The 15,884-nt window shown below is 37.9% G+C and overlaps 1 protein-coding gene across 1 annotated transcript in view; it reads left to right on the forward strand.

Moving 5' to 3' along the window:
- The first annotated feature begins 350 nt into the window (after positions 1-350).
- LOC145779279 (uncharacterized) overlaps positions 351-15,884 on the forward strand; it is a 92,305-nt gene continuing 76,771 nt past the window's right edge. The window contains exon 1 of the mRNA XM_082590824.1: positions 351-468. Coding sequence (XP_082446950.1) covers positions 412-468 — 57 coding nt within the window. The 5' untranslated portion in view covers positions 351-411. The remainder of the gene's footprint in view (positions 469-15,884) is intronic.

Consider the following 15,884-nt stretch of genomic DNA (forward strand, 5'->3'; position numbering starts at 1 on the left):
ACATTGCGCTGCATTGCGCTGGCGCGAAATCCAGTTGGCTGTTTTTGACAAACTTGTAATAGTATTTGTGCTTTTATTTGCACCCATTGCGATAACACTCAGTGCACTCTGTGATCACAGATGTACAGTTCAGGAAGCAGCGAAGCAACATGTAGCCTAGTCTTTAAGTCAGCTGTTACTCTTATTTTGGTTGACTTTGAACTTTAAGAGGTTTCTAAAACTGCTCAAGTTCTAGCCAAGGTTATATCATTCATGTGAAAGAATGGAGTTTTCCAGCTTTATTGAAGCCAGATTTAAGAAATTGATTCCGCAATTAGATTAATTTGGACTGAACAATTTTGCATGTTTTAGATAAATATTATAAAGAGTTTATTGCAAGTGTTACCGGTAGTTTAGTTGTGCTGAAATAGTATGAGTGACTTACCATGCACTGCCTCGGCTTCCAATCACAAGTCAAGAAGATCATCTGTGAGTTTTCTGTCATGTTGTTTTAGAACAACATTTTTCTTGTATGTAGCAGATAAGCATTCTTACGTTGTCATTGCACACCCCTGAATTAAACAAATCCACATAGGTTTGTTGTCATAGTGAATTCCTAAATATTTGATATATGGAAGTGGCTACATTTACGGCGCCGTAAATACAGCCGTTCCATGCCGTTTTTTTAAGCTTTATGTTTCTTTTACTGCGCATGCGCGCTGTTGCTGGAAGAAAAGTGCATATATAACTTCTAAATTCAACTGTTTTTGTCAAGTGAATCAGCAATCAGTGGCGCGTGCGATCTTTGTCTGGCTCGGATGCAACCTACCGTAGTTCGTACCCTGAACAGTTGGTACCCTGAAATAATCAAGAGAAAAAATTAAAAAAAGCGGAAGTCGCTGATCGTTGTTTCCGCAAACATTTAAAAATTTTCCCCCTGAAAAGATTGAGAGAAAGATAGCACAAAGCCAAAGTCGCTGATTGCAGTTTCCGCTAACCGTAACCCTAACGCTAACCCTCGCTCATCGCAGTTCTCGCAAACATTTTTCCGCAGTTTCCGCTAACCCTAACCATAGACTAATCTATGCTCTTACCCTAACCTTCGCTGATCGCAGTTTCCGCAAACATTTTTCCTTAGTTTCTGCTAACCCTTACTCTAACTCTAAGTCTCTAACCATAGTGTAATCTATGCTCTAAACCAGTGGTTCCCAACCTTTTTGACCTTTTGGCACCCGGTACCTCTAAATACCCATTGTCAGGCATTGTCGTTTTTTGGGGGGTTGTGGAGCATTTCTAGGGGTTGTGGAGCATTTTCAGGAGTTCTCGAGCATTTGCAGGGGTTGTCAGACATTGTAGAGTATGCGATTTCAAGTAACACTAGATAAACATACACCACTTACAAACATGTCGAGAACTGAAATTAAGCTCTCTAACAAACCATGGATAACAAAAGACATTCATAAATCTATTAAAACACAAAACAGACTATTTAGATATTGGATAAAAAATAAAAATGAATCAGCCAAGAGGAAATACAAAGCATATTGCAATAAGCTGAATCATTTGAAACAATCACTGAAAAATCAACATTATAAAAAAAAGTTGGCAGTGGCTATTTGACCGGCTCCGGTCTTTGAATCTGAAACACTATTTGACCGGTCATGACGTCATTACATAAGTACTTTTTTCTTTTTCTCTTTCAAAGCAAAAGACGTGAAGCGCCGATATAAAGTTCTAAATTCAACACGTTCTCTTCAACTAAGTCCGTGGCGCATACGTTGCGTCTTGGGTTGCCATTCTAGAGGGGATGAGTTCGATACTATCCGGAAGCATTGACTTTTTTTTCATTTTTTTTAATTACACTTTGAACCGAAGCGCATTTTTGTGATCAATTTTTAATTTGAGTAGCCTACAGCCCATTTTTTTATGTCTTTTCAGATGTGAGAAATAAAGTTAGAGTTTTTTTAATTTGCTGGAATTTGCGAATTTCTCTTGGTAATTTTCCGATCGTGATAAGTGGTCCAATTTTCCAATCGTCCATTTTTTTTAAAAGAAAATTACATTTTTGCTCTCAAGTTAGTTATAGCCTATACAATACTTCTTTAAAAAATATAACTAACTTGAGAGCAAAAATGTAGGGTCGTTCAGCAAACACGGTCACTTATGACGATCGGAAAATTACCCAGAGAAATTCTCAAATTCCAGCAAATTAAAAAAACTCTAACTTTATTACTCACATTTGAAAAGACATAAAAAAATGGGCTGTAGGCTACTCAAATTAAAAATTGACCACAAAAATGCGCTTCGGTTCAAAGTTTAGATAAAAAAAAATGAAAAAAAAGTTAATGCTTCCGGATAGCATCGAACTCATCCCCTCTAGAATGGCAACCCGAGACGCAACGTATGCGCCACGGACTGAGTTGAAGAAAACGTGTTGAATTTACAACTTTATATCGGCGCTTCACGTCTTTTGCTTTGAAAGAGAAAAAGAAAAAGTACTTATGTAATGACGTCATGACCGGTCAAATAGTGTTTCAGATTCAAAGACCGGAGCCGGTCAAATAGCCACTGCCAAAAAAGTTTGAAGAAACAAAAAGTGACTCCAAGAAAACATGGAAGATCATTAATGAGATGATAGAGGGGAAAAGAAATTCGAATAATAAAAAGCTTCCTTCAACTATGACTATAAATGATAAAACCTATAAAACAGATTCTATTGAAAATGGGAAAAACCAACTGAAAAAGGTGATTTGGTACTATGACACTTCCTCAAATGGGCGATCTACCTAATACAGAAAGTGATATAGATTCTATTGAATTCATTAATTTATTTAATAATTACTTCACAAATATTGCAACTTCAATGGCAGCTAAAATTCCAAATTCAAATGTAAATTTTGAATCATTCATGTTAAACAGAAAATGTTCTTCTTTTGGCTTTCCTGATATAAATGAGATAGAAGTATCTGATGCTATAAGGAGCCTCAAAGCAAATAAAGCTTCAGGCATTTTTGAAATACCTTCTAAATTTATCAAAATGGCTAATATAATTATATGCCCTTTTTTAACAAAAGTACTGAATAAATGTGTTTTGCAAGAAATCTTTCCTGATGTACTCAAAAAGAGTCTGATAATACCTGTACCAAAAGTTAGTTCACCTTTACACTTTACAGATTTGCGACCAATTTCTTTATTGCCAACTTTTGCCAAAATTTTCGAAAATTTTTTATATAAACGGATGATGAATTTTATTGACAAATATAATATTTTAACCCCAGCTCAACATGGTTTTCGTGAAAATGATTCAACAAGCTAAGCATTGACAAAAATTTATGATGATTTACTTTCTAACTTGAATGATCACAAATACACATGCTTGGTTTTTGTTGATTTAAGTATAGCTTTCGATACAGTTGATCATGGCATACTTTTAAAAAAACTTCACCATTATGGCTTTCGTGGCAAGTTTTTAAACGTTTAAACATCTTATCTAACAAATAGAATGCAAAGTACAAAAATTAATGGTAAGAATTCTAATTTCAATGTTGTTAAATGTGGTGTCCCACAGGGGTCAATCCTTGGTCCCTTGCTTTCCAAATGCATCTTCTTTTTCAACTACACTTTTTGCTGATGACTCAAACTTTCATATGTCAGGCAGATGCCTGACATCTCTCCAAAAAAATGTCAATAGAGAAATAGGAAAAATTGATGTGTGGATGAAATCCAATAAACTTTCATTAAATTATAGTAAAACTACTTATATGATCCTCTGCAACAAAAAAAGTGCAGCAGAAAATTTTAGTCTGTCCATCAGTGGCCGATCCATCGAAAGGAAGAAATGTATAAACTATCTAGGTGTAACTTTGGATGAGCGATTGACATGGGATAGTCATATTATTAATCTTAGAAAGCAGCTTGCAAAGGTCTGCGGCATAGCATTTAAGCTGAGATACATTGCCCCTTTAACAATATTACAAACTTTATATTACCGTATGCTTTGTTTCAATCCAAGATCCAATACTCGATTATAAATTGGGGAAGAGCAAACTCTACATTGCTTGCTCCACTACAAGTGTTACAAAACAAGTTCATTCGATCCTCCTTATTTTTGCCGAGGTCAACAAATACAACTGTTCTTTATCACCAATTTAATGTGCTCAGAATTGCCGATATTATTAAATTAGAAACTGCAAAATTTATGTACAAATATATGCACAAAATGCTGCCCCGGGTCTTTGCTGGCTGCTTTATTTTTGTAAACGAAATTCACCATCATAAACCCATCAAAACCAAAAGAATGATTTATATTTGCCTTCTACAATGTCAAACTTTGGTAAGAAGATGCTATGTTTTAATGGAGTGAAACTATGGAATCAAGTACCAAAAGAAATAAAAGAAAAGTCTTATAATGTTTTTAAATTTAAATGTTTATTAAAGAATTTGTACAATGATCACTCCTGAAACGTATCATCCGCTTATTTCTCTACACAGTTTTTTTTTATGCTGCCCTGTGTTATTCCATTGTTAATGTATTATGTAAAGTGCTGGTATTGTGCTATATATTATATATGTGTTAATGTTCTTAATTTTGTGTCTTTTGTTTAAATGTTTGGGTGGTAGCTGACTTTGGTGACCTTTTGGTCTTTCGCTGCCATCCTTGTTATGCGAATTATTTGTGTTTATTGTGTTTTTGCTTTTTGTGTCTTTCTTTTTCGCCAACAAAACAAAAAAATAAACTGAACTGAACATTAATCAACAATATACTGTCTTAAAAGAATTAAGTTGAACATAGCCAACATAGCCTTATTAAAAGGTTTAAGTCATTTAAATGATATTTTTTTGTTTAAGAAACCAAACCTTTGTGCAATGTCCTTTGCAATTTCAAACGACGCACCAGTGCGTTACGACTTACAGTTTGACAATCACTGCAGGCTAATACATAAACAAAGCACAAACAATTTTTAAATTTCGCATTTTATCTATCATGCTGAAAACCCGGAAACTTTCAAGGACCCCCTGAAATCGCTTCACGGACCCCTTGGGGTGCATGGAATCCCGGTTGAGAACCATTGGTCTAGCGGTCTAGCAGGGTCTGCTACTATTCGGTGAGTCCGATTCGGTGAGAGCCTTTTTCGGTGAGAGCCCTATTTGGTGATTTTTTTGAATTTTTTTTTGAAAATTATCGGGTACCGTAGCCTAATTAAAACCCCTAACCTCAAAAAACTAAAACAAAGAAAATGTTAGAAAAAAAATAATGTTTATGTCTATAAGTTAGTACGTTTGAATAGTTAAAATCATAGGCGCCTATCTATTTTATTGGCCGTGGGGGCGAAAGCGTGTTTCATCAGCAGCAACGTAAATTCAGCAAATGTCACGCAGATGGATGACGTAATTATGCCGTCACACTAGGATTGCTTTTATTGCCACACTCGGAGTTATTGCTACGTTCGACCTACCATTAATTATTATAAACAAAACTCGACCACTTCGGTTAAGCAAACACATGACATGCGTCTGCGTTAGCTAGCGGTTGATGGACTGCGACTCTTTAAGCTAAGCACAACATAAAGTTTAGCAACAAACTAGATTTATTAGCATGAAACAAGAGACGAAAAGGTTTACTAAAAGGTACACTGTAAATGGAATGACAATGTTTTGAAATGGAATGCAAATACTAACTTGATCATACGCTTGAAAATATACCTGTGGAAAGTAAAATCATTCATGTTTACATCAATTCAACAGCAAACAGCACGTCACCTTGAATAAATTTAAAAGTTGCTGACATCCGTAAGCAGCCCTTGAAAAATAGTTACAGAGAGACGTTTGATTAAGTTTTCGACTTGACATTGCTCCCTTTTCACTACATTATCGCAACTTATGACTGACCGCTGTAAAACGCCCGTTTTCGCGTTGCAGATGAAACAAAAGATGCGCATATTCCGCCTTTGATCAGGATTCTATGGCAACGGTCGTGTGTGCGCCATTCAGTTTGCGTGAGTCCGTTACTGCATTGATTATGCGGCGTGTGCGCAATGCGGTTTGTACGAGCCCTTGTTGCGTTGGTTAGTGGTTACCTCGGGCCGAGACTTCAAGTTCGTTTTCACAGCGAGCGATTTACTGGGCACCACGCAATTCACTGCAGTGCAGAGGTTTCGACTTGCAAAGGCGACATCAAGTCTGTTTGCAAGCTCATAAAGCTAAACGCACGCTTCGTCTACGTAGCAAATTATCTTTTTCTTTTGGGTGCATTCAACATCTGATGACATTGAATCAACACAAAATGGTAGATTTTTGCTATTTTCCAGGCAGCAAAATCAATCATATTTACATTGATTCAACGTCTGCAGACGTTAAATCAATGTAAAAATGACAGATTTGGTTGTCTGGTGTGGGATTGTAGCATCGCTACTCGTTCTAGTGATTATTTATTGCGAAGCTGTTGCGGTTTGCATTCAAAGAATGTTTTCCTGCTGCCGATCGCTAGTTCATCTATTGTTCAAAATACATGTAAAAACTTACATACGAGTTATTAATTACGGAGATAGCATAAATTTGATGCTCTAAAACAAAGTCATATATTATTAGGGTTGGGCACACATAGACTTTTTCTCTGTTGTCCTATTAAAAGGAGTGTTTTTTATGGCCATTTTTCATGCTGATCACAAATCCGTTGAAATTTTTGATCTATGATGATGTTTTAGGTTGGTAAAATGCAAAAATTCATAATGGCCGCCAAATTTACACATTTTTCAGCTAAAATTTGATAATTATGTCTTACTAGGTCATGTAATATGTCATTTTATTTGTTTTCAGGGTCATTGATATCAATAATCATGTTTTTAAACTCGCACAGATCAACTGGACCGCTCCAGATACATATTGCAATAAAATCTGCACAAAAATGTGAGCAGAAGCATAATTTCAAAGGAAAAAATTAAGATATAAATTTCCATTTATAAGCTACTTTAATTTTCACTTCAACATCTGGGTACCAGCATCTCAACAACTTTGTTTCTACAAGAGTCCTTTGAATTTCAAAGGACTTTTTTCAGCAAGATGTAGACATCAACAGAAACATTATTTTCTGGCTTGATAGCATTTCTGATGGATGTTTTCAGTTCGTCTACACTGAACTTCTCAAACGTGAATGTTTTTATACCGTCGGCACATTTAACTCTACACTTTTGGCGTATATCGGGCGCCACTGTCGATCTAAGGTAACCAATTTTCTTGAGCAGTTGTGATTCATTATGTCTATCAAGAGAGTCAAGGGTATTTGGAGTCGCCGGACCTCCATGCTTCTTACACTCCTCAAGTACCAGTAGCACTTTGGACATTTTCTTCTTCTTCGCTTCTTGCTTCTTCAGAAGCGCAAGTTGTTGACTTGTTTTTAACTTAACAATGAAGTCTTGTTCAAGCTTTTTCGCCTAGGTAACTTCTTCTGAGCACCTTGCCCATTTCCATTTCTTCAACTTCTTATCTTCACTGAGATCTGTAAACGACGAATCCATGAGAAATTTGTCCGTTGAAACTACATTCTTCCGAATGAGTTCTCACTGTCGTCGACCCACCACTGAAAGTTATACGGTTATCAAGTTTGGCGAATTCGGATTCGCCTCCTCTAAATTTGTCAATGGTGTATGTTTCAATTTGACGTCATCACTACTTTGACCTGCAAAAAAGTTCATCCATTGCATCTAGAACTTCATTCAGTACAGCACCATACAGTCAGACTTGACCCCTCTCCGCGTTCATGCACTCCTCTTGCTTGGCTCTAATTTCTGGTATTTTCTTTTCGAAAAACGACCTGACACCTGCCCAAGTTCTCTCACCACCCGTGTCATCTTTACATTAATCAATACCAAGCAGTCCCATCAGAGGCATAATCAGCTCATCACCAAGCATTCAGTAAGCTTCAGCACAACACGAGAACCAATCGTTTTGGACGTACATGGAAACTGCGTGTACTAGTTTGTTGGCATTAGGGTCAAGAATAGCGTCGAAGAAATCTAATATTGACTGACGGCGACTCAAGTATTCCCTGGCTATTTCCGCGATACGCCCCAAACGATTTCCAGTAAAGCCTTTGAAACTGTCGTGTTTAATCCCCTGAGCATCCATCCAATTTTTATAATCATTATAAAGTGATATTGAATGTGCAGCGTGGCTAGGCGACAACAATTTGGCGATTGCTATCTGTGCCAAAGTATGGACGCTGGTGCTGGGAGATGTGAATATTTTCTCACCAGAAGATACGTGTAGCAACTTCTGAACACCCATCTTTTGCTCTATATTACGAAAAACCTTATCGCAAGCATGGTCAATTCCCAAAATTACATGGGCACAGCATTTTATCATCTTCTCCGCTTCAATACCTAGATGTTGCAAGAGCGTGGTACAGTCACCTGCCCCCTGTCGGACATCCAAAAATCAATGGCACCTTTGATTTCATCGACGGTTGAATTTGACAATGCTGCCAAGCATTTAAGCTTGTACTCGTATGCTGCAGCGCCATCTGCTCCGGCATGACTTAGATTCTCTGTGTAACCAGTAGTCATGGTACGTCTGTCTCGATTGGGTCCCGATGTTGTAATGTGGTCGGCCTTTACATCATACAACCAATGGCCGGCTGCTTTTTAGTAGTGTCATCGAGGCCGACAGTTAGAGCTCGACCGATATCACTTTTTCAGGCCGATACCGATATTTATAAATTTTTTAGGCCGATACCGATATATATCGGCCGATATATATCAGCTACGAAAATTTGTTACCAACAAAGTTATTAAGCAACAAACCAGTCCAAGAAAGTTTATGGATTAGTTGCTGTAATGGAAAAATCATTCTTAACACAAATCACAAAAAACATCAAACAAAAAAGAAACAACCCAGGCCTCGAAATTCGTCTTTGCGGACGGCGGACAAACGTGTCCGGTCTGAATTCTTCGCCATTTAAGAGCTATGGCCAGTGGCCTTTCCAAACCGTGGCCATTGGCCACGGTTTGGAAAGCTTTTTAAAATTTCAGCGAAGGCTTTCATCAGACCAACGAGGTGCGCTTTGAGAGTCAAAGCGCTGTGTAGCTGCAATACGCCGCATAACTGATTAACTTCCACCGAACGAAGTTGTGTGGCTTCTTGCGTCACAATGCTCTTGGCGCGGGTCGGAAAACTTCTACAATGACGCTACTATTTTCTTCTGTGCAAAGTTTCACTAGGTATTTTTCTTTGGGTTTATTTTTGCATGTCATGTGAGCGAAAGTTAATTTTCCCTGGGCCTTTTTTTTTCTTACTGTAATACCAAAACTTGACAAATTTTGTTGCATCTTGCTGTGATAGCCTACTCGTATGATCTAATTGATCTAATTTTGTAACGAATGATCTAATGATCTAATTTTGTAACTAATCTTGCCTTATCAATATCACTCGGAGATCAAAGCCAGACATTGTGACGTAGGACTTAAAATAAGTTGTGCGTGGTTAGTGTAGAAGTACACCGGTACTCCCATCGATTCTTAGCGAAAAATTCACTTTTGTTACACTGATTCAATGTCATCAATCGTTGAAGCAACGTAAAACCTGAAAGTTTTCCAGCTTGAATGGAAGCTAAGGGATACAGTATTAACATTTTCTAGATGCGCGCACTAGAATGGGCGGGAAATTATATTCTCGCAACAATTGTTCGTGCTATGCAAGTACGTTTGAGCAACTTGTGTTTCTTCTAAAGGCATGTATGGCTGGTTTTGAGTGTGCTTTTGCTGGCCGATGTTTATCGCCGATACAATATATTGGCTACACCTGATATCGGCCGATACATATCGGCTGACCGATATATCGGTCGAGCTCTACCGACAGTTACAACACTGTCTCCTTTCTCCAGAAGTATATTAGCGACCATCTCCAAATTCATATGTGAGGCATTCTCCAAATACCTGTTGAGAGTTCTCCTACTTGGGAAAACATAGGTCAAATCTTTGGTACATTTTTGTCGTTTTTGTGCAGGTGTCTCAGCTTCGGAGCTTCCACTTGGAAGTGATGAGATTAGTTCTTGGCTTTCAGAATTCGATTCATCATCACCTTCTTCATTTTCTTCAGTGCTCAACTCCCAGTTTTGATCAAATATCAAGTTAGCAGTTTGTATTATTATACCGGTTAAATCTGCAGCACTCACTTTATAATCCGAGAAACATTGCACTGTACATCGCACTATTTTTTCGTTGAGTTTATTGCAACTTTCTCTGACCTTGACTTTTGGGAAACGATCACTGTAGAAGTCATTGACAGTGTCCAGAGTATCAGGTAAACTGGACGATTTCTTACTACGGGTAGTGATGAAAGAAGGTGAAGACGTACGAAAGTTCAGATTATCCATTGAAAAATCCACATCTTGTTTCTCCTCACCGCTGATCATGATTGAGTGATTATCGCCATCAGCCAGAGACAAGTATTCCTCATACTGCAACTTCCTACCCTCCATTTCTCGCATTGTACAAGATTTCATTTCTTCTCATTTCTTCTCAGCTGATAATTGGCGTGTATCTTGTCGGTGCTTTTGTTTTTACCAGGAACTTGAAACAGTAGATAGAAAAGTAGCTTTATAACTTCCAAAGCAGTTATCGCGGTAGAATTCTTCATCTTCTGAAGTCATTTTTACTCCAAACTGCTTCTCTAATTTCGCTTGATAGTCGCTGATTTTTGTTCGAACATCGTATGCATTTTTAGTCATTCTCTCAATAAGACTCATTACTTTACTAATCCACGCATCCGTTTTCTTGTACCTTGTATTGTTATTTTGTTTGCACAAATTTCTCAGAAGTTCATTCATAGTCATTTTTGATTTTTTGGGATACCACGCTTTCATGCTCTGGGTATACATTCTTTTCCACCCAATCTTTGCAAAGTTCAGTTGCAACTATTTTGCTACTATCTACTAGTGTCAGTTGTTTCTGTCCTTTCTTTGTTTTGCATACACTTAACATGCGACCGAGGCTGTATCTTCCATCGGGTAATTTACTCAACGTCTTTATTTCAGGTTCCTCATGGTACACTATCCCATACAACGTTTTTTTCACAGAGTCACTTCGTGTATTAAGTATATAATTAGTTTCAGACATCACGGTTGATTATCTGTAACGACACGAAAAACGTACAACATCAAAAACAAAGGATATAGTTGATTAATCAACTCAAAAATGGATCTGAAATTAAAAAGTAAACATTTTTCAATAAAAAATACACAGTTTTAGCTATAACTGTATAAAGTCATTATGTATCACTGTTTTGACCTCATATTCGATATCAGTGACCCGGAAAACATGAAAAATGACATATTACATGACCTAGTAAGACATAATTATCAAATTTTATCTGAAAAATGTGTGAATTTGGCAGCCATTTTGAATTTTTGCATTTTACCAACCTAAGATATCATCCTAAGTCAAAAATTTCAACGGATTCATGATCAGCGTAAAAAATGGCCATAAAAAACACTCCTTGTAAAAAAAGTAATGCTGTTTGCCCTACCCTAATATTATCATATATAGTCAAAGTGGCAAATGCGCGGACGAACAGTTTTTACGATAATGCACGGTCCATCAATTTAGAGATTTAACCGGCGGTAAGTATTAACCGGCGATTCAATTCGATATTATCAAACCTCCATCTTTACACTCTGACTACAAAAAAAAAAAGTAGGCCTATATCACGTGAAAGTTACGAGTAATTAAGCATTGATTTCAACGACTTAATTTTTGGGCAAAATCAACTTTACGACCGGTTTTGCGAACTTTGATCTTCCGCTTTGCAAGACAACTTGATAGTTACTTTGAACTTTAGTCCAACGTAGAGTGGTTTCACTTTAACCTGAATAAAAAAATGTCTACTTCTGGCTTTCTTTCCCAATTAAAATCATTAATCAACGCATTCGAAAAGGTTTTCCAGAATTTCGTTATTGCTTTGTGACAAGCATTTCTATGGTAAACAACTTTACCTCGCTTCCCATTTTTTTCTCCGCTATTCTCTTTTAAATATCAACGCGCGTAGTCTTGCTCCTCCGTCAAGGGGTGGTAATTACATGCAATTCATTATGACGCAACCGAAGGCTTTAATTTATCACACGGCTCACCCAGACAGTAAAATCCGCCATTTTTACATTGATTTAACGTCTGCAGACGTTGAATCAATGTAAAAATGACTGATTTTGCCGTCTGGGAAGGCACTCAAAGGTAAACACTGGATAAGATGCAAAATGCAAAAGAAACGATAGCCTATTGTGGAATAAAATACAAAATTTTCTAAATAAACAGAAGGCGTCGTTGGATTTACAGAAGGATTTTGTTGGATTACAGAAGGATTATCGTTGGATTTTCAAAAAATTGCAGAATAGTGAACTAACTGATAAAGACTGCATCCAAATAGGGAACTAGCTCAATCGGTCTACCCAAATCGGACTAGCCGAATAGGGTAATAGCCGAATAGGGTAATAGCCGAATCGGACTAGCCCAATCGGACTAGCCGAATAGTAGCAGACCCACTACTACCGGTACTTAGTTATTATTTGACTTTAAAAGTGAACTCAGTCATGTTCGAAACTTCAATAGTTTATTGATAAAGCTTTCGGCTACGCAAACCTGGACTAACAACAAATAAATGCCGGACATGTGCATTAACAAAACAATATATTTTTCTGTTCAATATTACATTTTGTGTGAAAAGCATTGCCCTATCTGTCAAGAGGATGCAACCTAATTCGTGCCTTGAAAAGATTAAGAGAAAAAATTAGAAAAAGCCGAAGTTGCTGATTGCAGTTTCCGCAAACGTTTGAAACTCCGATCAACCCTAACCCTTTTAAAATGTTTGCGGAAGCTCCGATCAACCCTAACCTTAAACCCTAACCCTTTTAAAATGTTTGCTAAAACTGCGATCAGCGACTTTGGCAAACTCTTATGATCATTACCAGAAATTTTAAAGTGTTTGCGGAAACTCCGATCAACCATAACCTTAACTCTTTTAAAATGTTTGCGGAAGCTGCGATCAGCGATTTCGGCAAACTCTTAGGATCATTATCGGAAATTTTAAAATGTTTGTGGAAACTGTGGAAAAAACGGAAACTTTGATCAGCGACTTCGGCTTTGTTCTATTTTTTTCTCTTGATCTTTTCAGTTTTTTTGTTTTCGAAAACACCTTAAATCCTAACCCTTTTAAAATGTTTGCAGAAACTCTGATCAACCCTAACCCTTTTAAAATGTTTGCGGAAACTGTGACCAGCGACTTCGGCAAACTCTTAGGATCAATACCGGAAATTTTAAACTGTTTGTAGAAACTGCGGGAAAACGGAAACTGCGATCAGCGATGTTCTATTTTTTCTCTCGATCTTTTAAGTTTGATCTTTTCAGTTTGCAGATATCGATTCCTAACCGATACTCCGATACCTTAACCCTAACTACCGATACCCTAACCTTGCGGAAATCAGCAACTTCGACTTTTTTTAATTTTTTCTCTCGATCTTTTCAAGGTACGAACTAGGGATGTGCTGATTACAAAATTTTTGTTGATGCCGATTCTTAAACATTTGCCAATTCCGATGCCAATTCTTTGGTTAAATGATTAAAGCTGCTTTTAGTTGGCGCTCTACAAGTGGTTGCGATTTTGTTACAAGTTGCTGCTTTTGAAATGTCTAAAAGCGTTCACTAGGGTGGCTCTTAAAATTGAGTTTTTGAATTTTGCTTGGGACACCCTTTCAAATGGTGAGGTTGTCAGAAAAAATAACTCTTGCAAATTTTTTTTTAATTTGAAGTTGATTTAGAGGTGGCCCTCCCCCCCTAAAGTTCTGTGCCCTCCCTCGAAATACCAAATCTGCGTATCTCGAAAACCAATTGAGCTAGAGATACAGTTTTTGTGTTAAAAGATGCAGAAAACATGGTTTTCTATCTGCTTTCTGAACATTGAATGCATCTATCTTGAGTAGAAAAGCAGTTATTTAGAAAAAACGCCTTTGACCAAATCTTGATTTTACAACCTTTTTTGTGACCACGAAACCGTCTACAAAATTTCGTTTTTTTGTCTTAATTTTTGCACCTTAGAGGGAACACTGGTAACGATATTCATATCAAAATGTAATTCTGGTCAGTATCATACTGGAAGAAGCGATATTATCGACAATATTTCACATATTGCCTTGCGCATCGTGACAGGATGTCTGCGACCTACACCATTGGACAATTTCCCTGTCCTTGCAGGCAACCAACCAGCTGAGTTTCGTCGCGAAGAAGCCATCCTGTCTCTTTCTCGCCGCACTACGAACCCCAACCACTTGCTCCACTCAAATCTCTACGAGTCTGTGAGCGAGCAATCGAGCATCCTCGGCAACTGAAATCGAGACACCCATTTGTATGTGACGCACAACTTCTGATGAAAACCGCTGAAGACCAATCCATCAGCGCGGCTACCTGGGAGAACAACAAATGGAGCTCAGAGTGGAAGAAGAACTCCTCAAGACTCTAAAGTTGTATCTCCGACACCAGCCCCCATCCAACCGGAATGCATAATTTGCCAAGGAAGGCCTGGGTGCGGCTCAACCGCCTGCGTACTGGGCTAGCCTACTGGAGTCAGACTATTTCGCACCAACATGCACAAATTGGGGATGGCTCCATCCGCAATCTGTGAGTGTGGCAAAGAGGAACAAACCACAGACCACACCATCTGTAACTGCGCCAAATGGTGTGCGTGGTCTGCTTGAACTGGATGACGAATCAATGGACGAATCAAAGGATTGCTGCTCGACACCTGCTCAAGCATCTAAACCGCATCGCCACTGCCCAAGAGTGGTAAAAGACAGAGCCCTTGACCCCTGGAGTAACAAAGAAGGTTTAAACGAAGAAGAATAGACAATATTGTTCTTGTTGGAATTTGGAAACAGTTTTCTGTGTTCAGTAACAACTTGCAAAAGAAACTGAAGTTGGTACTCATCTTCAGTTAAGATTTTGTTAAAATCCTGGATTAGACTTAGAGCAACTCCTCTCTCTGCTCTGTCATTGACTACTGAAAGTCCCTTTGCCATGTGTAAAGCTTGAATAAATGCACCATCTTCAGTCCAATGAGCAGGATCCTTTGAAAGTATAATTATTGCTTCATCTTCACCCAACAGCTGAAGAAGCCATTTTGAATTAGAGGTGCAATACTGTTCTAGACCCTTATTGCTAAGAAACGCATCTACTTTGATGCTTGGTCTCCTTGGTGGACGTTCTCCTGTTTCATCTAACATGGTTGCCACCATTAGCTTTTTACTTTCCACAGACAATCGAGAGTCAAACAAGGCTAGTCCAACCATTTCTTCGGACAGATACCATAAATGCACACCAAGCGTTTTGCATAAATCGCCTTTGCCATCCAACAAGTGCGATGCATAGCACCTGAAGCTTGAAAGCGGATTCCACACTCAGGAGTTTCTCCAAGGAATATGATACAAAACGGGCATTTTAGCTATGCATGAATGCATAAAAGTTTAGGAATACTTATTTCGTTTATTGCTTTACCAGTTTTACCGGTTAGTTTATGAACTTTGTTTATTGAATAGCTTGGGCCACAATACTTGTTTAGCACTGTTTTGTGCTAGAATACCGAAAACAGGTTTTTTCTAAATAACTGCTTTTCTACTCAAGATAGACGCAATCACTGTTCACAAAGCATATAGGAAATCATGCTTTCTGCATCTTTTGACACAAAAACCGTATCTCTAGCTCAAGCAGTTTTTGAGATATGCAGATTTGGTATTTTGGAGGAGGGAGCAAAACTTTAGGGGGGGATGGCCACCTCTAAATCAATTTCAAATTCAAAAATTTTTTGCAGGAGTTATTTTTTCTGACAACCTCACCTTTTAAAAGGGTGTCCCACACAAAATTCAAATTTTT

This window comes from Aplidium turbinatum, chromosome 1 (assembly GCF_918807975.1).
Source record: "Aplidium turbinatum chromosome 1, kaAplTurb1.1, whole genome shotgun sequence".
Taxonomy (NCBI): Eukaryota; Metazoa; Chordata; class Ascidiacea; order Aplousobranchia; family Polyclinidae; genus Aplidium; species Aplidium turbinatum.